Raw genomic sequence first — 24,106 nt, forward strand, 5'->3', positions numbered from 1 at the left:
GGATTTTATTCAAGGGATTTAATTTTGGAGATAGTTTCTTTAAGGTACATAAATATTTTTGGATTTTCTTTATTAAACTGTCTCAGATGTTCTAAAACTATTAGCTGAAGTTATTATGGAAATCACAAGTTTGGAAACCATCAGAGAAGAAAAAGGCCCATTTATGATATGAAGCCTAAATTAGTCAATAAAATAATCCAAAGAGATCGCAGCCGTTAGTACATAGGCGGAGAGAGAACAGTTTCCTTGGGAGGGGGGCAAAGCAAAACCATAGTATCCCGATATAACAAGGTTATGGGGGACATTATTTACCTTCTCCCTCCGTTATAGCTTGACCGTGGTACAGTATATCGGAATATGATAATTAATAAAGGTATTTTCGGGGGGCATATTTCTTAGAGTGTTACATACATATCCGTGATGTTTCGGACCGAGTTGTATAGGGCTTGGATTGTAGGTCTACAACAAATTATAATAGGGCATAACCTAAAAAATCTCCCTATTTTTCTCTCTCATACACAAACGCTTGTATACAGCAATAACACTACGTAACAGTGCTAACAGAAACTTTATTACCTAAAGATACCATATGAAATGTAAATTCTAATTATTTTACTTAATCTCTCGTCTTTAAATTTACACATGGTACCGGGATCACTTTTATTTTTTCTGCATTGTTCTGCAGTATGTTATTCATATTTCTCCAAGTGGAGGCCTGAACACCTGCAGACTTCTATGCTACCTCCACACTCTCGCCGAGTCGACCCGATTTCCACTCGGCGAGTCACTCGGCGAGCGCAAACCGTGTTGTTGCGAGCGATGTACCCGTCCACACTCTAGCCGAGCCGAGGCGAGGCGTTCAGTTGTGACGTGTACACGATGGAAGCTACCGAATTGCCGCTGCATCAGCTCTGTGTGTTCTTAGTTGTTACAACTATTGGTAACATATGATTAATAATAATATGACTATTCATTTGTTTGCCAAGATAATTAAGGCCATTTAAAACTAAATATTAATTTCTATTGCAGAGACATGATAGAAAATATCTTTAACAAGCTATTTTTTTAACCATCAGGAGAATTTGATAACTTCTGTATCACCAATTATTTCGAAGAAAGACACAACTGAGAAAAGCGATACCAGACAAATTGCGGCTCGCCATATTGGTAGCTAGAATAACTGAAATATATTGAACAGATAGTCGCGGAAATTTGATAAGTGGTGGTCCTCCAGCTTGGGGTTTGGGTGAAGGACTAACAACCCATCACCGTAAAAAAGAACTTGTTGCGAAACCTCAATATAAAATTTATCTTTTGAAAAAGTGGAAAAACTCAAGTACATTGGAGCAACAGTATCAAATATAAATGACACTCGAGGGGAAATTAAACGCAGAATAAATATGGGAAATGCCTGTTATTATTCGGTTGAGAAACTTTTGTCATCCTGTCTGCTCCCGAAAATACTGAAAGTTAGAATTAAAAAAAAAACAGTTACTATATTACCGATTGTTCTGTATGGTTGTGAAACTTGGACTCTCACTTTGAGAGAGAAACAGATGTTAAGGGTTTTCGAGAATAAGGTGCTTAGTAAAATATTTCGGGCTAAGAGGGATGAAGTTACAGGAGAATGGAGAAAGTTAAACAACACAGAATTGCACGCATTGTATTCTTCACATAACATAATTAGGAATACTAAATCCAGACGTTTGAGATGGGCAGGACATGTAGCAAGTATGGATGAATCCAGAAAAGCATATAGAGTGTTAGTTGGGAGGCCGGAGGGAAAAAGACCTCTGGGGAGGCCGAGACGTAGATGGGAGAATATTAAAATGGATTTGAGGGAGGTGGGATATGATGATAGAGACTGGATTAATTTTGCTCAGGATAAGGACCGATGGCGGGCTTACGTGAGGGCGGCATGGAACTTCCGGATTCCTTAAAAGTCATTTGTAAGTAAGTAATTAAGTCAGTACAAGAGTCTACACCAATGGTATTCACTAGAAATTAAAGGAGAGCCGAAATTGGAAAATAGGAACTTGCCGAGAGCCACAGTGCATTTTATAGTATTGAAGCTTAACAAAATGCGCGGATTTTTAATTATCATATAATTTGGTCTATTATTATTATTGATATTATTATCATCATCGTGATCATTATCTAATATGTATACATTACTGGTATTTTGAAGTTAAAGGGCGGACTCTGCTATCCTTATGCAACTCATACGATACGAGCAGGTTGATTTGGTTTTTATTTCATCTGTAATCTGTTTTGAATTAGTTTCAAAATTTAGAAAATAAAGTGTCACATACAGCTAGAAGACACTCCTTAACAATCACCGAATCTATAAATAGCTTAATGTCTGCTACATGGCACGATGCTTTTGTCAATTGATTTTTATGCACAGGGAATACATTACTTTCTGTACAGATATTACGGAATTTTTAACATTTTCAGTTTCTCTGTCTTTGATTGATAATCTTTTGAGTACCTGTTACTAAAATTTGAATCCAAACTATGTCTATTAAGATAAAAACATTTATAACCCAGTATTATATCAAGACATAATAAGACATGACACATGACACTGCTGTACCTTTTTTAAAATGAAAACAAATGCGCCTCGTTGTTGAACACCTTCATTGGCAGTAAGGATGCACGGTAACCAAATTTTCCCCAGTTGCATATTATTACAGAAATTAAAAAAAAAAGTAAAAAAATAGTAATAGTAGCCCTAATATTAGTTCAATAGCCGCAATAAATAACTTTAAGAGCCGCATGCGGCCTGCGGGCCGCTTATTGAGTACCAATGGTCTACACTTATTGTATCTGGGACGAGGTCACGCTCGGGTTCACCATTCGCTTCCTTTGACTCGGACACCAAAAACCGACACGGAGCGGAGCGCAGGCGAGTGCGAGTCTAGGCGAGACATGGCGAGGCGAGGCGAGCGCACCGTCCACACTCTCGCGCTCGCCTTGGCTCGGGTTGACTCGGCGAGAGTGTGGAGCTAGCTAAACACATGAGTACAGGCTGTTAAAAAAGAAAAATTACAGTGCTTCCATTCCTCAAATGAGGTATACAAATTCTTATACATTTAAAAATTTAAAATAAATATTATAATCCAGACACATGATCTGAACGGACTAATTCGTCAATTTGAGCACAGAAGCTTAATTATAAACAAAAACAAGAAAATCTTTTGACTTCAATATTTTCTGATGCGTGTGTGTGTCTAATATCAACAGTGACATATGCCTTCCCTTCATATGCACTGCGGAGAGATTTGAGATTTAACCCAGGCATATTGGTGCACAATTCAGAAGTTGTGCACCGCCATCTCTCCTAATCCCAAGGTAGAAATTTTACAAGAAAATCTCTGACCCCCGCCGGGAATCGAACCCGGGCCGGCTAGTCTGGAGGCAGACACGCTACCACAGAGCTAACTCGGTGGACACATTTTCTAATGTTAATAGGAAAAAAAAAGAGTTCAGACAAGTTTGGGGAGGGCAGTGCCCCACATGGCTCCCCATAACTCCGCCTGTGCGTTAGTACAGACCCAGAAAGAAAATTTGGGCCACCTGAATTTTGTTTCTGGGTCTGTACGATGTTTAATCGCGTGAAGTATACAGTATACTCACGACAGAATATCTGAATAAAACACGCTTCGCTTATGTTAAGAATTACCATACCATAACGACTCAAGATCTTATTCACTTCTAAACAATGCAACACGAGAAAATGGGAAATGAAAGCGGCCGTAATAGAGAGTTTTAGTATTGCAAAGCTTAAAAGGAAGTCAGACTGCTAGAGACGCGACGCAACATGAATAAAGTCAGAGGCGTTAACTATTGCAAGTTACCATCCTTCAACGAATCATTAAATGTGAGCTCACCTCCAAACAAGTTACGAGCAAGATAAAACATCACAGCTCCCCGTACACACAGGTCTTGGCTAACGGCCTCTCTCTTCAAGGTGAAGAGGGTTCGACCACAAATCATTGGGCAGATTTTCTTCGGAGCCAACCAAGTTCGCTCTGTCCGTGGTGTGACAGACCAGGCACTGAACAATTTCAGGTTAACGTATAGGTTCTTTTCTGACGGGATTAAATGCCAGAAGTGCTTAGAGCTCCACTCAGTCTTACATAAAATGCTGTATGTACCGCGTATTTCCCTAAGAGTAAATTACGACAGGGGCGTGGCGCGAATCTTATCACGTGCTTATACTGTCGGGATGAAGAAATCATGACAGCTCTGCCATCCTGCCTCAATAACTTATACACTGACACCAATACCTTCGCAGTTTTTCTTCAGGTGCATGGATTTTTACCTCCTATGTCATTCAAGTTAAGCATGTGCATACTGCGCACTTTTCCCACCAACAGAAAGAGAATTCGATTGTAGGACAGTGTGAAATTTCATTTGGGATGGAATTTGTGTGAGTACACCGAATAGGTTTTTAATCTTATTCTTATTCGATAATTGCTCGAATAGAATTTAAGTTCATTAACACTGGACTTCTCTTACCATGAGAAAGAGTTGGACCAACTTTGCGAATTTTGCTTGAGGTGGGAAACGTCACTCCACAGAGAGTGACATGATAGTCATTATTATTAAGAGATTCAATTGTGATCAGAAAATACAAATAAAATGTTCTCTTCAGAGCCCCCTTTAAAAAAGTGACACTTTACTGAATGATCACTTGGTAAAATATTTTCCGGGAAACCAATTATCACATATCGCATAATTTTCATCTTAATATAAAGAAAGAAGAAGAACCACGATTGGACGATGATTAGCAATAGTGATCCAAGCGTCAAAAACCAGTTTCGAGATATTGACCTTTGAAATAAATCTGTTTTTTTTTATAAAACATTTTGTGCAAGAAGTATTACAACATTCGTACTATTACAAAAAATAGCATAAATAATACAAAAAAAGGCTAACCGCTTTTTAAGGGATTAGGTACAGCTTACAGCAGTAAAATGTTTGGAAATGTTAAACATTTTTCTCCTCCATTACTGTATCTTGTACAGTAATAAAAACTGGTATGTGTAAAACACTGTCCTTCTGCTATATGCAAAAAATATTTTTACGATTAAAAAAAAAGCATTTATATTTTTTTAATTCAAAATGGTGGCAGTTTACTGTCCAGTGATGAAGCGTTTCTCTCATAACTCATAAACTTGATAACTTTTTCATGTTCTCTCTCTTTTATTTTATTGCTGAAACTCAGGTTTATAATATCATGCTCTTTCAACTACATTCCTTAATAAATAATATACTTACTGGCTTTTAAGGAACCCGGAGATTCATTGCCGCCCTCATATAAGCCCGGCATTGGTCCCTATCATGAGCAAGATTAATCCAGTCTCTACCATCATATCCCACCTCACTCAAATCCATTTTAATATTATCTTCCCATCTACGTCTCGGCCTCCCCAAAGGTCTTTTTCCCTCCGGCCTCCCAACTAACACTCTATATGCATTTCTGGAATCGCCCATACGTGCTACATGTCCTGCCCATCTCAAACGTCTGGATTTTATGTTCCTAATTATGTCAGGTGAAGTATACAATGCGTGCAGCTCTGCGCTGTGTAACTTTCTTCAGTCTCCTGTAAGTTCATCCCTCTTAGCCCCAAATATTTTCCTAAGAACCTTATTCTCAAATACCCTTAATCTCTGTTCCTCTCTCAAAGTGAGAATCCAAGTTTCACAACCATACAGAACAACCGGTAATATAACTGTTTTATAAATTCCAACTTTCAGATTTTTTGAGAGAAGACTAGATGACAAAAGCTTCTCAACGGAATAATAACAGGCATTTCCCATATTTATTCTGCGTTTAATTTCCTCCGAGTGTCATTTATATTTGTTACTGTTGCTCCAAGATATTTGAATTTTTCCACCTCTTCGAAGGATAAATCTCCAATTTTTATAGTTCCATTTCGTACAATATTCTGGTCACGAGACATAATCATATACTGAGTCTTTTCGGGATTTACTTCCAACCCTATCGCTTTACTTGCTTCAACTAGAATTTCCGCGTTTTCCCTAATCGTTTGTCGATTTTCTCCTAACATATTCACGTCATCCGCATAGACAAGAAGCTGATGTAACCCGTTCAATTTCAAACCCTCTGTGTTATCCTGAAATTTTCTAATGGCATATTCTAGAGCGAAGTTAAAAAGTAAAGGTGATAGTGCACCTCCCAGCTTTAGCCCGCAGTGAATTGGAAAAGCATCAGATAGAAACTGGCCTATACGGACTCTGCTGTAAGTTTTACTAAGACACATTTTAATTAATCGAACTAGTTTCTTGGGGATACCAAATTCAATAAGAATATTATATAAAACTTCTCTCTTAACCGAGTCATACGCCTTTTTGAAATCTATGAATAACAGATGTACTGTACCCTTATACTCCCATTTTTTCTCCAATACCTGTCGGATACAAAAAAGCTGATCAATAGTCGATCTATTACGCCTAAAACCACACTGATGATCCCCAATAATTTCATCTACATATGGAGTTAATCTTCTCAAAAGGATATTCGACAAAATTTTGTACGACATCAACAAAAGTGATATTCCTCGAAAGTTACTACAGTTAGTCTTGTCCCCCTTCTTTAAAATAGGTACAATTTCCTTTTCCCAAATTGCAATTACAAGTTTATAAATTTCGCTAGATAATACGCTTCCACCCTCTTGTATTAATTCTGCTGGAATTTGATCAATACCTGGAGACTTGTACTTTTTCAGATTTTCTATCGCAATTTCGACTTCAGAAAGTGTGGGTTCCGGTATAAATGGCTCAGCAGTTTGTATTTCAATTTCGTCTCGATCATTTCTATTTGGCCTATGTATATTTAGTAGTTGCCCAAAATAGTTTTTCCATCTGTGTTGGAAGAAAATACTGATATCTGACCATTTTAAAATGAATTCATTTTTTATTAGACAATCTATCAAAGGTAGAGAAGTGATCTTGCATCATATTGTAGATATGACATGCATAAATACACACAAAAAATTTCATCACAGAATGTTAGTTTTTGAGATAGTTTTTGAGTTATGTGCGAAAAGCTTCATCACTGCACATTGAAATGAATTTTGAAAAAAAAAAATTAAATACTTTTTCTAAATCGTAAAAATATTTTTTTCATATAGATGGACAGTATTTTACACATACTTATTTTCATTACTGTACAAGACACAGTAATGGAGGAAAAAAATGTTGAATATTTCAAAATTTTACTACTGTAAGCTGTACCTAACCCATTATTAAGAGACCAGCAGTTGAATTAATATTTCAAAGCAAAATAAATAATTAATTTTATGCAATAATAGAATTTTTGCTTATAAATAGCAGCAAAATTCAGATATCGCATTGTTGATTTTTTTCCGTGTTAAATTAGCCTGCCATCAACAGATTTGTGCAAATATCTCTTTTTTTTTAATTGTCAGTTGGTCTATTATTGCGTAACTCCGTCCAATTTTCTCCCACTTCGAAATTACAAGAGAAAATTGTGTACGTCCACTATAGGAATGATAAAAATAAGGTAGTTGTCATTTAACTCTAGTGAAAAACAATTTTATACATCAAATGAATTACATTATTTGTAACTTACACAGCACAGGCCTTAATGTTTCTCTTCACATATAAGACCTTATAAGATAAAATTAAAGATCAACAGTCGTAAAAATGCAGTAACCCCTTGCGGTATAGCTATTAGGGAGTACACTTACTGGATCCAATGCGATTTTTCCGGTCATTCTTTGTCGAAGTACTACCATTGTGTAGTTAATCTGAAATCTGAAAATCTGAATTTGAGAAGAATTGTGACTTGTGGGGTTTCTGCAATTCACGATTCATTTCTGTTTACAGTTCGTTTTCTTCAATCATCATCCGAAACGCAGACATTACCAGTATTGAAATACAAATTAATCCTTTTAAAGTTACAGGAAATACGACCTCGGACTCATAAACAAATTGTAGGCCTATAGTATTTTCAATATATTTTATGTAATTAATTGTATAAAAATTCACAAAGTAGTTATTTATAATCGTGTAAAGCAGTAGTGAGAGTTTGATACGTAGGCCTACATTACTATTTTTACTTCTCCCCAACCAATATTGAAACCTTTTTCACTTTGAACCATGAGACGGGAAGTTGTAAAGTAACATCTTTTATCACATATTTGATATATTCATGAACATAAAGATAAAACCGCTTCCAACAATCCGGTTAGAAAAATCGAACCCAGTCGTTCTCGCATGGTTTTTAATCATTTCGACAGGATAATAATACGACGCCTGATAGCAAATTTTCTATTTCTTCAACAGGGGAATAAAGTTTTACAGAAATGTATATAATTTTACTCTAATTCAGTAACGGTTAGGTTTATGTTAATTTTACAAATTACAGTATTTACAAATAACTTCAAACTTCATAATAGTTGTCGAAAGATGTTTTATTACTTACTTACAAATGGATTTCAGAGAACCCGGAGGTTCATTGCCGAGCTCACAAAAGCCCACCATCGGTCCCTATCCTAAACAAGGTTAATCCAGTCCCTAACATCATATCCAAACTCCCTCAAATACATTTTAATATTATCCTTCCACCTACGTCTCGGCCTACTCAAAAGTCTTTTTTCCCTCAGGTTTTCCATCTAACATTCTACATGCATTTCTGAATTCACTAATATGTGCTATATGCCCCACCCATCTCAAAGGTCTCGATTTAATGTTGCATGCGAGTTGCGAGGTTCGAGGCCCATCTCGCACAAATCCGGACTACACAGAAGGGAGCGAGTGAATTCTATAAATGCGAGTTACGCAGACCTCGTACCTCGCAGTTATAGAAACCACTCACTATCTCTCGCATAGTCCGGATTTGTGCGAGGCGGGCCTCGCACCTCGCAACTCGCATGCGTCGATTCAGAAAAACCAAGGCGTAAGAGAAGTGAAGAGTACTGTATGTGCAGTTCTGTGTTGTGTAACTTTCTCCATTCTCTTGTAACTTTATCCCTCTCACCCCCAAATATTTCCTTAAGCATCTTATTCTCGAACAACTTCAGCCACTGTTCCTCTCTCAAAGTGAGAGTCCAAGTTTCACAACCATACAAAACAACCGGTAATATAACTGTTTTTATAAATTCTAACTTTCAACTTTTTTGAAAGCAGACTGGATGACAAAAGCTTCTCAACAGAATAATAGCTGGCATTTCCTATATTTATTCCGCGTTTAATTTTCTCTCGAGTGTCATTTATATTTGTTAGTGTTGTTCCAAAGAATTTGAATTTTTCCACCTTTTCAAAGGACAAGTTTCAATTTTTATATTTCCATTTCGTACTATATCCTGGTAACGAGACATAATGACATACTTCGTTTTTTTCGGGATTCACTTCTAAACTTCTACTTGCTTCAAGTACAATAATGCTTTTTATAGGGATTCATAATTTGGTAGAAAATTAATTTATAATTTTCGGAGACATACGTTTCGCATTTCAATTTTGTGTGTATGTACTATGTTATGTATTTATGTATGTATGCAAGTGTGTAAGTAGGTACGTCAAAATCCGTTCGATACTTCAGGAGAAATCGTTGTTATACCGTACAAAGTCAGGTTACACATCATTTTTACATACTTATATATCATGTAGCCTATTATGAGTGATGTGGTATATTTCCTTGAAGATCTCGAAATCGGTCTTTTTTTCTCTTTTTGCATATTCGCAATATTTCTTTTTTCAATTCCAATAGTGAGAAAACCAAAATCGAATTTCTTAACGCACAGTTTCTCTAAGCTTTCTTAGAGGAGAAGTACTTTAAACGATTCGTCTTGGTTTCGAAATGAATTCTGGGATTTATCTTATCGGAGTCGCACTATAAGAAAATATCTCTACACATCAAAAGAATTCTCGGAAATCCTTCTACAAAGAAATTATATTCAAACAGCTGTCTTTCTGTAAATGTTTGGTTTACAATAATTCTTGTCTGCTGTTTCCGTTTTCCAAGCACCCAACATTTAGAAAATGTATCTGTACACTGGTACTCAAAGTATAGTACACATGTATTATATTTGTAACATTCATACATACTCTGTAGTCAGCCATATAAAGAATGTTTTGTTTCCTGGAATAAAATTTCTGTGAGCTTTACAACCCTTCTGAAGACTGTAATAGCCCAGAGCAAGTTGTCGGGAAGTCACACGAGAAGATGTTTTCAAAAGAAAGTTCGGGAAAGGGGATGATTTAATTTCATCGCTTCTCTTCAGACGGGCTGATAAACCGACAATTATACAGGTGGACAAACGTACATCGCATTGGCTATTATTCATTCATTCATACATACATACATACATTCAGTGTTCTGCCCAAGGGCAGATCTTTCACTGCAAACTCAGCTTTCTTCAATCGCTTCTATTTTCTGTCTTCCTCTTTGTCTCCGCATATGATCCATATATCTTAATGTCGTGTATAATCTGATACCTTCTTCTTCTCCTAACTCATCTCTCGTTCACCATTCCTTCCAGTGCATCCTTCAGAAGGCAGTTTCTTCTCAGCCAGTGACCCAACCAATTCCTTTCCTCTTCCTGATCAGATTCAGCATCATTCTTTCTTCACCCACTCTTTCCAACACAGTTTCATTTCTTATCCTATCCACTTCACACGTTCCATTCTTCTCCATATCCACATTTCAAATGCTTCTCTCCGCTTTTCTTCACTTCGTCGTAATGTCCATGTTTCTGTCCCATACAATGCCAAACTCCATACAAAGCACTTTACTAGTCTCTTCCTTAGTTCTTTTTCCAGAGGTCCGCAGAAGGTTCCTTGGCCATTGCTATCCTGCTTTTGACTTCCTGGCAGCAGCTCATGTTACTGCTTATATTAGGCCTACTGCATTCTGAAGCTGTCCACTTGCTCTACTGCCTGATTTAGAATTCGCAAGTTTACCTTCTTTATTTTTCTTGCTATGACCATGACTGCACAATTTGCATAAATTTCCCTCGATAAACCCGTGGGAAAATGAGGTTTTCTTACGGCACTCCTATATTAGGCCTGCATACACCACATCCATTATGAAACTAAAATTTCTGAATAACACGACTAATCTTTGCGTAAGAATGTAACATATTAATTTTTGTCATTTAAGCCAGGCAATCATTTGATCCTTGCGATCCGACCCACAGCATTCGATTCATCCGATAAGTAGAAGGTTTTAAATTGGTTTATTTTACAGCGCTTTATCAACTGCGATGGTTATCTAGCTCTAGCGTCTGAGGGAAATGAAGGTGATAATGCCAGTAAAATAAGTCCAGGGTCCAGCGCCGAAAGTTACCCAGCATTTGCTCTTAATGGGTTGAGAGAAACCCCCGAAAAATATCTCAACTAGGGTAACTTCTTCCAAACAGTATTTGAACCGGGCCAGCTCGTTTCACGGTCAGACATGATAACTATTGTTCCACAGCGGTAGATGAAGTAACAGTGTTCGATTCATGCTGTAAATGAGATATGACGTTCAGCTCTGGCAATAATGTCTCAATAATTCATTCATACGGTAATGAGTCAAGCGTCGCATTCATGTCGTATAAGACCGAAATCAAGATATATTCCGACGTAACTATTTTTCTTGAAATTTGAAACTGCATTTTTATGACTGTAGAATTGTTCTTAGGTAACCCTAGGACGAATAATAGATCTACATATAATTTATTTTTAAATGGATATGTATTTGGAATTTCCAAAATGCAACCATTTATTTCAGAATTTTAATAAGTGCGAAGTTTGCGTATTTCTTTTTACCACGAAAGGCAGCAGAAAGCAAACTACTTTATATAAAAGTGTGTATTGCTTCTTGAAGGTCAGCGTTGTGGGACTTATCTATATTGTTATCGTCTAAGTTTTCTTGGGAATACGTCTTTGTTCGAGAGAAAATCTACAACTTTGAGCCTAACACGGAGTTGCACTACATGCGAAAACTACAGTGACTGTAGCGAAAACCAAGGTCCGTCGAAAAGTCAGGTCTTCGCATGCTGCCATATTTGCGTCAACTCTTAGGTTTGTTTGCAATGCGCTATGGTTGGGTTGTGGAAAAAATTCGTGTTTCAATTTATATATTTCATAAAATAAGTTTCCAAAACAGATATTTCGATAATTTTCGGAGAACGTTCTGCTTGGAATCAGCAACCGATGGCGCAAAAATGGCGGACATTAGTGGAATGTGATAAGAGGACCTGACTAAGAGCTGTTCGACAGCGACATCTAGCGACTTTGGCGAAAACGTAAGCGCGCTGCCATCTGTAGAGTGTTTTATAATCTACTTCTAATTATGACTAGAGACAGGCAAAATATGAAATTTAATATTATAAACTATTTCTATTAGCGGTATAGGAAAAATAATTGTAACGATTTACGATATGTAGAATGTCATTAACGCCAAAATGTTTTCACATTTCATAGTGTCTCCGTATCATTTTCATATTTCATAAAAATGTTCATACTTATTCATATTTAGCACGATTCCCCCATCCCCCACGTTAACATTTCTGTAATTACAACTGCACCGAACTTTCCAGATATTACAAGGAGGCAACAGAGATGTTTTTTTTCCAGGAAACACTTTAAAATCCCCATGAGCCGCCCATTCCACCAACAGTCCGGGATTCCAAAGAACAAGTGAAAATTTCCGAATTCCCCGTTAGAGACACTGAAATCATTGAATCCGTAGCGCCAGTCAATTCGAGAAACCAAAACATAATAAGTATTTCCTATTTAAGAGGTTAAATCGCCGAATTCAGAATTGTCAGACAAATATTTCGTCGTAGTTTATTCAAACCATGTAAACCCTCCTCAAGGGATGAGTGATGATTATACATAGACTATCGACAATTTCACGTATGGAAGACCAGGGTAATTGCTGAGTGCTGCGAGAGAAATAAACGTAAATTAGCTTGCAACTTTCGGTCGGTTTTCACACACGGGAGGAATTAATATCAGGTGCAACGTATTTTTTTAGTCTAACTGCAAGTGTCTAAAACTATTGCAGGAATGGGTAGGCATATGCATTTTAAATTATATATGTAATACTCTTCTGCGTTCAATACAATTTAGTATACTGTGGATACTGCCTCCGATGAGTGAAACCAGAAAATTTTATATGTAGCATTGTACCCTAGATATTCATTGACACCGCATATGAAATATTAATTCATGAGTAAAAATTGGTCGGGTCAGCCATATTTTCAGTAGGGTAGTTATCCAAAGAGGAACATGAGAGAAGCAACAAATACTGTATACAGAAAAGATCATGCAATAGCACGTTTAGGAAGAGTAAGGTAACAATGAAAATTCTGTTAATGTCATGTTGGTTTAATCGGTAGAGTGATGTAGCACATACGCAGAATTGTTAAGTGAAAAACACCCACTCTCTGTTGCAGCTACAGAATTGTTGAAAGAAAACTTTAAAGAGATGAATATGAATATGAAATGTTACAGATGTTTTTAGTTTACAAAAAAAAAAAAAGTCTGAAATTGACTATGCATAATATTACTTCCTTTCAGTAACCATCTATAGTGTAACTGAAAACTTCAGTTTTTGTTATTCAATACGAAAGAGTTCTCACTATATCCCATAGGCCACTTTCATTTCACTGTCCCCTTATTGGATCAGAAGTAGTGACGTAATTCAAATCATTCTCCCGTGATTATCTTTAGTTCAGTGACATCAATATCAAGTCCCATGAGTCGTAAAAACGTTAGGATGAAAAGTCCACACAGCCACCATATTGAGAAATAATTTCAGGGGCAATGCAAATTAAGCGAAGAAAGACTACTGTATTAGTTATAGCCTATGGCTACAAGGATGGGCAAGTTCTTCCAGTATGACGGAGCCACTGTACATTTTAGTCGTCATGTGACACATCATCAAAATATCACATTCCCTGAACGATGGATCAGCCGCGTTAGTTAGCACTGGCCATCAGGGTCCCCAGACCTTATTATTGTCGATATCTGTATGTTGAGGTTGATTTTATTTTATTTTAGTAGGTTATTTTACGACGCTTTATCAACATCTCAGGTTATTTAGCGTCTGAATGAGATCAAGGTAATAATGCCGGTGAAATGAGTCCGGGGTCCAACACCGAAAGTTACCCATCATTTGCTCATATTCGGTTGAGGGAAAACCCCGGAATAAACCTCAACCAGGTAACTTACCCCAGCCGAAAATCGAACCCGGGCCACCTAGTTTCGCGGCTAGACGCTCTAACCGTTACTCCACAGATGTGGACGTTGAGGTTGATGAAAGTGAAGTGTAGAAGAACAAAGTAAACACAAGGGATAAATTAGTTGCTCGCATTATGAACAGTGTTGCACTCATGACAGAACGAGACGACCTTAAAAGAGCAACACTTCAACATTTGCTGACGTCAACAGAACGGAAAAGTACAGTTACCCTTAAAAAGAATGAGACGATTCTTGGTTGTCGGAAGTTAAAATTCTACAGCGCGGTTCACTCGATATCGACGTAACGATAAGTGTCATGACAAATAGAACAAGAATTGTTACAAGGACCACAACAAGGACAAGAACCAGAATAAGGATCACGAAGAAGACAGCCATTTAAGGCCACGAATTCACAACATAGCTCGGGTAACAAAATATCATTGCTTCTCTGTACCGAATGGCAAATGCCTGCTACCGGATCTACATTCTGGACTGCTGCTGTCACTGTCTTGTCTCGGTAGCTCATATAGTAGCGTGTCGGTTCCACCGTATAACCGAAACGTCTCGTGTTCGATCCCAGGTAAAACATTTTTTTTATCGATGTGTAATTAATTTGTTCAGAGTTCCTCGATTGTCTAATTTGTCGAAAAATATGGAATAATTTATGTCCAATTTTTGAGTCTACAAGTGGGCTGAACCTTGTCAAAAAAATCTCACTTGGAAGTTAAAAGTATTCTTCCTGAGACAAAAATCATAAAAAACAAAAAGAGACCTGTTAACTTAAAATATTGTCCACATACCATCATACATTTCTCCAACCGAAATCCACTCGAGTGGTAGCAAAGGCAAGACGGTTGACAGCTTGTGCTTCCCCCAATATTTCCATTTGCGCAGCCCTCCGGCTTCTAATACCGCGGTTCCTCAACCTGCTGATCACAGTCTGTGGAGAACCGGGAAAGTTAGATGCTGCTCTTATTTCGTTAGCAGTTCGAAAGGGGTCCAGTCGAACTGTCTCGAATAAGAGAGCATCCTCTTCCAATGAAGAAATCCGCGGACGCCCAGGAATAGGGTGATTTTCGACCTCCCCTGAATTTTGGTAACGATGAACCCCCTCGCGGCTGTACTTCCAGGAACACCGACCAAACGGCCAGCATATCTAGCCCCATATCCAGCCTCAACTACTGGGTGTTCATTTCAAAGTGTGTCATGACGTCACTGTTGGTGAGTCAGCGATTTGAAGCGAGTTTCAGCTTTTATGTCAGAGAAGTTGCCTATTAATCAAGGCGTTCAATCTGAACTTAAGAACGTGTACGGTATAACTTGAACGTCGTAGCAACAGATGGCGGTCTGTACGGTCTGTGTGCTACCATAACCTCTTTCGAACTGTGTTTTGCGCGGGCAAGTCGTACCCAGGGTATTTGCTATCATCGGTTGCGTACGGCAACATTCCACAATACAAATCAAATGCTCCGTGTCCATGTTGACCGTCAAAGTTAATGTCAACAAATACTGTACGTAAGTAATTGTCTTAACCCTCTACCCATATCCCGACAGAAGGAAAAAACTCACCTCAGTACGTGTTTTCAAACAGTTCACATTCCTGCCACTGCAGGCGTTACCGTATGTATCGGTAAGTACTCTTCAGAATAAACGCTGTACTTGGTAGGCAACTTCTCTTGCATATAGGTTATACGCCTTTGCGGAGATGTAGGAAGATTGAATCCTCTAGGCTCATCGGCTAGCCACATGACGACATACAGCAAGCCATGACACACTTTGAACTGAACACCCAGTAGAGCTATAACTCGCTGTCTCATATCACGTCGGTTCGCCATTGCGATGAGAAATGAGGGATGACGATAATACTTTAGTGTAGACAATGACTATTTAACGTGATATAGAGTTATTGAAATAAGGGGCATCTTGCACAGTAAAAGTGCAATTTCTATGATGCGGCTGACGCACGCGGCTGACGGATTGCGTGTGACGCACTACACTGCTACAATGGAATGTTAGGGAAGTGATTCCTATGCTGCGTCAGCCGCTTGCGTCGACCGCAGTGCAAGTTGAGCCGCGCGGCCGTACCCCTTCGAGAGTAGTACGGTTAAACTATAAAACGTCTTTGAGTAGTACAGACGCAGCCGCAGCGCGTCTGAGAGAAAAGAGTCTCTACTTGCCTTGCTGTATAATGTCTGAAGCAGTAGATTTATTTACCGTTCTGGAAGATGAAAATCTGGTCGAAATGGTGTCGAAGTTTCCATGCGTCTTTCATATCGCAAGCTCAGTCCACAAAGACCAAATTGTTTAAGAAATAGGAGAATTTGTCGAGAGCCCAGATAAGAAAAATAGTGGGTTCTAGTAATTCGATTATTTTGCCAGGGTACTGTCCCTGCGTGACTATTGAAATATTTCGAAAATGAATCTCGCACATAAAACCCATCAATATTCGCAAAACCATCACCCCTAGCAAGTGGTATAAGATTTTTAGATGGTGGTGGTTCATTAGGGTCTAGTTCATAATAAAGTCTAAACCGCGATAAACTGTGAAATGTAGCATGTAAACTTAATTAACAATTAAATTGTTATTTTTAATTTCACAGAAGCATATTATCCAATATTCACTGTGCCAATACAAGCATCAAAGAAGACCACATACTAATGATGGAAGACACTGCAACGGAGGATGCTGGTGCACCATCAACTTCTCAAATCACAAATGATACTTCAACACAGAATGTGGACAGAACGGTGAATTCACTTCGACCACCGAGTAAAAACCAAAGAAACCACGAAAAAATTATAGGCTTACTGGAGGATAGGTGCATCGATAGAAAAAAAATATAATTGACAGTTTGAATCAGAATCGCGATGATGACACTGATTAAAGTATTGCGATGTCCGTCAAAAAACTGAGATAAAATTTGATTCATGAGATGAAAATGAGATCACCGCAGATGGTTTTTGATTTGGAAAGTCGCTACACAAATCATTTCATTTTTCCGCCGGAAACTTCAGCATCAACAAGCACTGATAGCTGGATGACATGATCATCACCTTCAACTTAGAATATCAGCAATCATTCAACCGTCCGTGACTCGTATGACTACACGGGATTTGAAACCCGGAAAATTTTGAATCACTGTGATTGTTTTTCAGTGTTAAAAATAAAAATTTAATAAAACACTATAGTTTATACTAATAAAATATTTTTATTTTACGGTTTTTGCAACAAAAAATTGGTTAAATATATTACTAAAATACTACTATAAAGCAACGGCCCCGAGGTTCACTCAGCCTCCTATAAAATTGAGTACCGGGTCTTACCCGGGGGTAAAAGGCGGTCAGAGCGTGGTGCCGACCACACCACCTCATTCTAGTGCCGAGGTCATGGAAAGCATGGGGCTCTACCTCCATGCCCCCCAAGTGCCTTCATGGCATGTTACAGGGATACCTTTACCTTTTACCTTTTTTTTTTTACTATAAAGCATTTTTACTTTACATACCTCAGTGTTATGGCTAACTTTTCGTCAAGAGTTATAGAGTACAGATATCTACTTGAATTTTTCGTGAGATCGTCTTTGATCAGATCGAGAACACAGTTGAACTGAGCAATGTTTAGCCTGAAAAACTCCCGAAATATCGTGTCATCTTCTAACATGTGCCGATTGATTAGTGTTGTAAAAAACCTTCCTCACGCCTTGTCCTAAATATGGGATATAATTAAGCATTTCCCTCATTTATTTGTTGGAGCAGAATTTCTTCCCCTTCATTTTCTTCCAATAGCAAATGAGGATCTTACATTCTAAATGTGCTAAGTGCAAAAACAACTTTCTGAGATATTGATGAAAAACACATTGTGAAATGCATGTTGAGATACCTACAACACCTTCTTTTGGCGCACGAATGAATCTCTTACAGTTGAGCTACTACAAAGACAATTTAGTATCATATTCTCTTATGGATGTTCCTTCCTTAGATTGAATAAAATGAAATTTGAAAAAATTGGAACTTCGCATATTTAGAATGTTAGTTCTTCAAATATAACAATAAATCGCTTTCACTCATTGTGCAAGTATCCTCTCACTACCAAAAGACCGTTTCATAGGAATCGCCTACTAATGCGTCAGCCGTGAACGTCAGACGCACTACGTCAGCCGCGTGCGTCAGCCGCTTCATAGGAATTACACCTTAAGAGTTAATAAATCAACCCTAAATTAAATATTTAAATAACAGGATATAACAGGAAGTCCAATTGTTGCGAAACTAATCAAATTAAATCTAATTACATTAAGTGAACAAATTCAAAGTTATGACACCACATTGCTATAGCTAAATTGTAGGTTATTAACATAAGCATTGAATAGGTCCGTGCTTGTGCGTTGGACGACAAAACCAAACATCGAAAGTTCGAATCTTGCCGAGGAATGTAACTTCTTGCTTTTTATAATGTAAATCAGACTTCTAACTACAATCATTCATATTGCTTATATTATTTATTAATATTTATAGCCAACATTGAATTTGTAAAGAAAATACTTTAGAAATCTCATATGGAATTTGTGATCTGTAGTGAAATAAACATAGATTATCTCTAGGAACTTTTCCGTAAAAGTAAATTAAATTCACTCCTTGAAACTGGAAACCTTAGTCGTAGAGTCATTTTCCCACCAGCATACAAGCTGAAGTAGCACAGCCATTGATAAAAGTTTTGTACACAGAATTAGACTGAATTCCTATTCGACAGAACCTATAATCAATGGCTTGTCTGAACATGATAAACAAATCCTAAATGTTTCCAATGTCACTGAACAATTTCAAAATATTAATTTAAAAACTAAGAAAGGGCCGTAAATGCTGTATCTAGTGATTATTTACATTTATGTCTCCAAAATGAATCTTGGAAAAACGTATATGATACTGGTACTACTGATATTGTGAGTAAATGTATTGTATTTTTCACTTAATTTCAGAATCACTTCAGTGGATATTCTCCACTCAATGTGAAAAAATTCAAAAGTAAAAACATGTAGATAACGCAGGGGCTTAAAAATCTCATGTATTAAAAAGAAGAATCTATATGTAATGAGTTGCAATGTAATGATCTTCATGTTCTTAAATACAAGAAGTACAGTGTAATTTATCAAACATTATGAAAGAGGGAAATAGAATACATTTGAATAGAAAAGTACAAAATTCAGATAATGCAATTAAAGCTATTCGGAATATTATTAAAGTTAAACTTGTAGATATCTTAAGAAAGAAAATATTGTTTAATTAAAACCAGTGATTATTAAGTAGAGGATCCCAAATCTATTGCAAATTCTTTTAACGTCTTATAGTATATAGTACAGAAATATTATTGACAAATTAAAAATTCAAGATTTTGCAAAAGATACTGCAATTTGTTACTTACACATATGGGAAAGCTACTAATAAAATATTGTAATAATTACTCAACAAATAACATAGCCTAAGGACTCTAAACCTTTGTAAAAGTTTGTCTGTGTGCCTTGGGAATATTTTTAATTTAATTTTAATTGTTAGTTTTTAATACATATATGCATTTACATTGTATGTGTGTGTGTATGTATAAATGCATTCATTAGATTAACGTTTATAATATTATAACTTGTAATTTTGTATTGTCTGTGATCATTAACACTTAATCTGAGGACTTTGTAAAACTTTATTTCAACGTTATTTAGCTATTTCAAAGTTATTTAGAAAAAAAAAATCGTTGTGTAGACTAGGAATCGAACTCGCACTCTTCTACACAACACGCAGAAGTCTTAGCGTCTGAGCTATTGAAACGACACGAAAGCTTTCCTTTCTGTGCGGAGTGTCGATCTAGTCATGAAGGTCCATTGTCGATCTAACTACACGATTTATGTATATATTTATCTTTTATTTACGTAATATTAGCATTTTTTTTGCTGTTTTTGAAGTGAATTTCGGAGCGATGCTAGGAACAAACCAAATAGCCTGAATCTAAGTAACTCAATATTCGTTATCTTGTGTATCAGTGCTCTGGTCTCCGATCATGCGCAGTGTCTTACATCTGAGACTTAGGAATATTCAATCGTCTCATCCTTTTCTAGGGAAACTGTACATTGAACTGTTGAAATACATTAATAACTTGTAAATAAGCAATAAATGTAATCATTAAGTCATATGGCTTTCCTTTTTGCCAGTTGTAACACTTGTTACGCGCAACGTTCAAACAGTTGTAGCTGCACACACATCGAAAATTAATTGGACTTCTTTATATGGACTATTTATTCAGAATAGTACATATTACCAATCCCTGAAATATTTATTATTCCTCCTGAATCACCTTACATATGTAACGTGGTCAAATTTATTTACTTAAAAAAACCAACAATTGGCCAATAATTGATGTATAGATAAGTGAATGTTTATGAAACTGGAAGAAAACGAGATAAATCTTTCAATTCTATAACAACAAATTTGCTCTTAATTATCAGGATGTGAATTTATAGTGCAATAAATTATATGAAATTCAGGAGAATGATATACCCATAGGTACCTCGAACAATTCTGTGGACATTTTTCAAAATCGGCATTTTAAATGTAAATACAGAGTCCCACATAATTCACATGTCGATATCCCTTGTCAATATATATGACACACACTTATGGCTTTTAAGGAACTCAGAGATTCATTGGCGCCCTCAAAAAAGCCCGCCATCAGTCCCTAACCTGAGCAAGATTAATCCAGTCTCTACCATCATATCCCACCTCCCTCAAATCCATTTTAATATTATCCTTCCATCTACGTCTCGGCCTCCCCAAAGTTCTTTTTATCTCCGGCGACCCAACTAACACTCTATATGCATTTCTGGATTCACCCATATGTGCTACATGCCATACACACATAATAGAGAATGAACCGTAAGTAATGTAATTAATTTCAGAGGGTATACTTTGAGATACATGTATTTCAAACAAAAACGTTTAATACAATTTTGCTCGTTTTTGTTTCCTTTTCGAGATACAAATTGTTTTATGTGAAATATTTCATAGCACATTTTGGCAAAGCCATTGATTTAATTCCCAATATGCTCAGTCAATTTAAGAAAGCAGTGTATTATGATAATAAATGGTTGAAGTAATTTTGGTTTTGTCCTTCAAATGTGCAGAAATTTTTATCGAACAGATGTAACTTTTCGTTCTAAAAATAATATATATATATATATATATATATATATATATATATATATATATACAAATTATAATGAAGAAACAAGTTGGGCTTCCTTTGATTACACATACCGTCCAGCTCGACAAGAGCACTAGATGTCTTGGCAGCAAGAGAAACTTGCAACAAATGTTATTATACAGGCATATCATTTTATTTTTCTTCAATTTTTATTGTACCTGAGTTTTTAATGTACTTCACTCCCATTCCCCTCTTCTAGTAAACTTTCAACCTTCCTCCACACACACAGAACCGAGGCCGAGTGTGCAGTCAAAGTTGCCCTTACGGTCATAATAAACAGTACTGAGTTAGTGAGTGTAGTACGTTGGACAATTATGTTCGCATTTTCCAGTTACGAAAGAGCTTTCAATATTGAATCATATTTTCGCACTGGTACTGTCATCCGTTTGCCTACGTCGCATCTCGGTTTTCCCCACCCGCTTCTGGTCGCACCTTTGTAAAGTCTAGTGGCTGGGCTGTCTTAGCTCTTTTCTGAAAACATTAATCTCTGTTTGGAATTGGACGTCTACGTAATATTATACAACTGTTTAAAATAACTTAAATAAAGGGCTTCGTTAAGTAAGTAACTGTCACGTGATTTCCCCCCTTTCTACGACCCTGCGACAAAACCACTTGGACGGACAGTAGATGGCATGTCTGAGTAATTTTATCTTTTCGGATCGGGCAGAAGTGAAGATTAAATTTGCAGTACGTAAGGTACTCTTTTATAGAGTAGGTACAGAATTATTTCAACATGAGTTACTAGTACAAGGACGAAACTGGTAGACCTAATTGGAATTAGGTACAATAATCTATAGTGCGATAATATGCATAAAATAAATGAAAACTGTATCGAAATGAACGGCCACCATTTTCATAAATGTGTTTAAATATCCATATTATGTTTATTTTTCAATTTAACTTCATTCTCCTTATTGTACGCTAATGTACTGTAGACAGTATAATATGGACTATACTGCATAATGAATTCGTCCGAATGGATAGCTGAGTTCGTGAGTAAAAACACTTATTGTTAATACAGTACTGTATTTTGATTAAACAAAAACTTAATGAAAATAATCAAACTCAAAATCACGATATTTCCTGGTTTGCGTAAATGGATTAACTACTTTTCTTCCCTCCTTTACCTAGTAAAGTGATTTGTTTGTATTTTACGCAGTATCATCGAACTCCAGTCGTGGAAGGGGGTGGCAAACGGTGTTTCCTGTTCTCAACCGTTAATCCAAAGGTATAGCCAGGTTAATATTAGAAGTTTTAGTAAAAATAAAATGATGTCCCTGTACTATTGCTTATAAACTGCTCACATCTCTTAGAGCAAGAACGGCGTGGGTGAATTGCTAGTGCCCATTCCTAATTATACCTATCATGACAGGTTGTGTACGCCCACATGCAGTACAGAACAATTTGGGCGAATTATTTTTCTAATAGTTTGGCCAAACCACACTTAAAGAAACCAAAAATGTAGGTAATGTGTCAGGTCCTTAGTTGTACAACCATGACAGAACTTATTAAGACAGGCCAACGCAAGACTTGCACCCTCTACTGGAGAGCACTGCAAAGACAAAGCGTTGCCCATATCCCACGTTCAAAGAGAGCAAGAGCAGGCTCGTACGATCCGAGCCCGCCACCCTCTGCTGTAAAAGTAATTGAGAACGCCGGAGGTATGAAACCGAAACCTTAAACCAGAAAACTAAAATTCTTCTTCATAACTTTCTACATTTTTATGATCAACCTTTTGGGCCGCAATGTCCGCAGAAACATTCTGACCTTATGTAGCTTCCTCAAACGCCATTTCATGCGAAATACTAAATTAGGTGATCATGCTGTGAAGGCACACGCTATGAGCGGATCGTGCACTGGAACACTCACATTATATATGATGTATTTCTCTGCATCCTCTTCGTGAGTACCAGGCATGTACACAGGGCAGATGATGTTCACCTGGTCGTACTCGAACGGTATATTCCCCTTATTCACATCAATTATGTGATCTGTGTTGTCTATCCTGAATCTGCAACATATAAAACAAAAGAATATTAGATCAAATGGAAAGAAAAACAATTCCCATTAATGTTTCCCTTTAATTTACACAGTCATAATATGAGGCAACTTATAGTATGTGAAGTAATAAATCAACTGAGCAAGATTGTTTTTTTAATGCCTGAGTTGTATGTTTAAATAATTCTAAGGCAGACAATAATATACACAGTACAGAAACAGTTTCATCACGTACTAACGTTCGCAGTGGAGTTGTGCAATTTAATGAACGGCTTTCAACGCGATAGAAGTGAAATACTCCAATCACAAGAAGTGGAATGCAATATTTAAAAAATTTGCTGGTAACCATATTAACAAATGAAGAAACATTTCACTGAAAATTATGTAATGTGGAAATATAATCCATAAAACGAATAGTAGTTGAGGAACACTGTAATGAAAAACACGCGGAATACCACACTTTACAGTCGGCCTCGGTAGCGCAATTGGTATAGCGCTGGTCTTCTGTGCTCGAGGTTGCGGGCTCAATCCCGGCCCAGGTCGATGGCATTTAAGTGTGCTTAAATTCGACAGGATCATGTCAGTAGATTTACTGGCATGTAAAAGAACTCCTGCGGGACAAAATTCCGACACACCGGCGAC

The 24,106-nt window shown here is 37.0% G+C and overlaps 1 protein-coding gene across 1 annotated transcript in view; it reads right to left on the minus strand.

The window, feature by feature from the left end:
- LOC138707929 (ephrin-B1-like) overlaps positions 1-23,479 on the minus strand; it is an 83,153-nt gene extending 59,674 nt beyond the window's left edge. Inside the window, exon 1 of the mRNA XM_069837997.1 lies at positions 23,336-23,479. Within this exon, the coding sequence (XP_069694098.1) occupies positions 23,336-23,383 (48 nt within the window). The 5' untranslated portion in view covers positions 23,384-23,479. The remainder of the gene's footprint in view (positions 1-23,335) is intronic.
- Between the last annotated feature and the right edge of the window lie 627 nt (positions 23,480-24,106).

Source organism: Periplaneta americana, chromosome 10 (genome assembly GCF_040183065.1).
Source record: "Periplaneta americana isolate PAMFEO1 chromosome 10, P.americana_PAMFEO1_priV1, whole genome shotgun sequence".
Lineage (NCBI taxonomy): Eukaryota > Metazoa > Arthropoda > Insecta > Blattodea > Blattidae > Periplaneta > Periplaneta americana.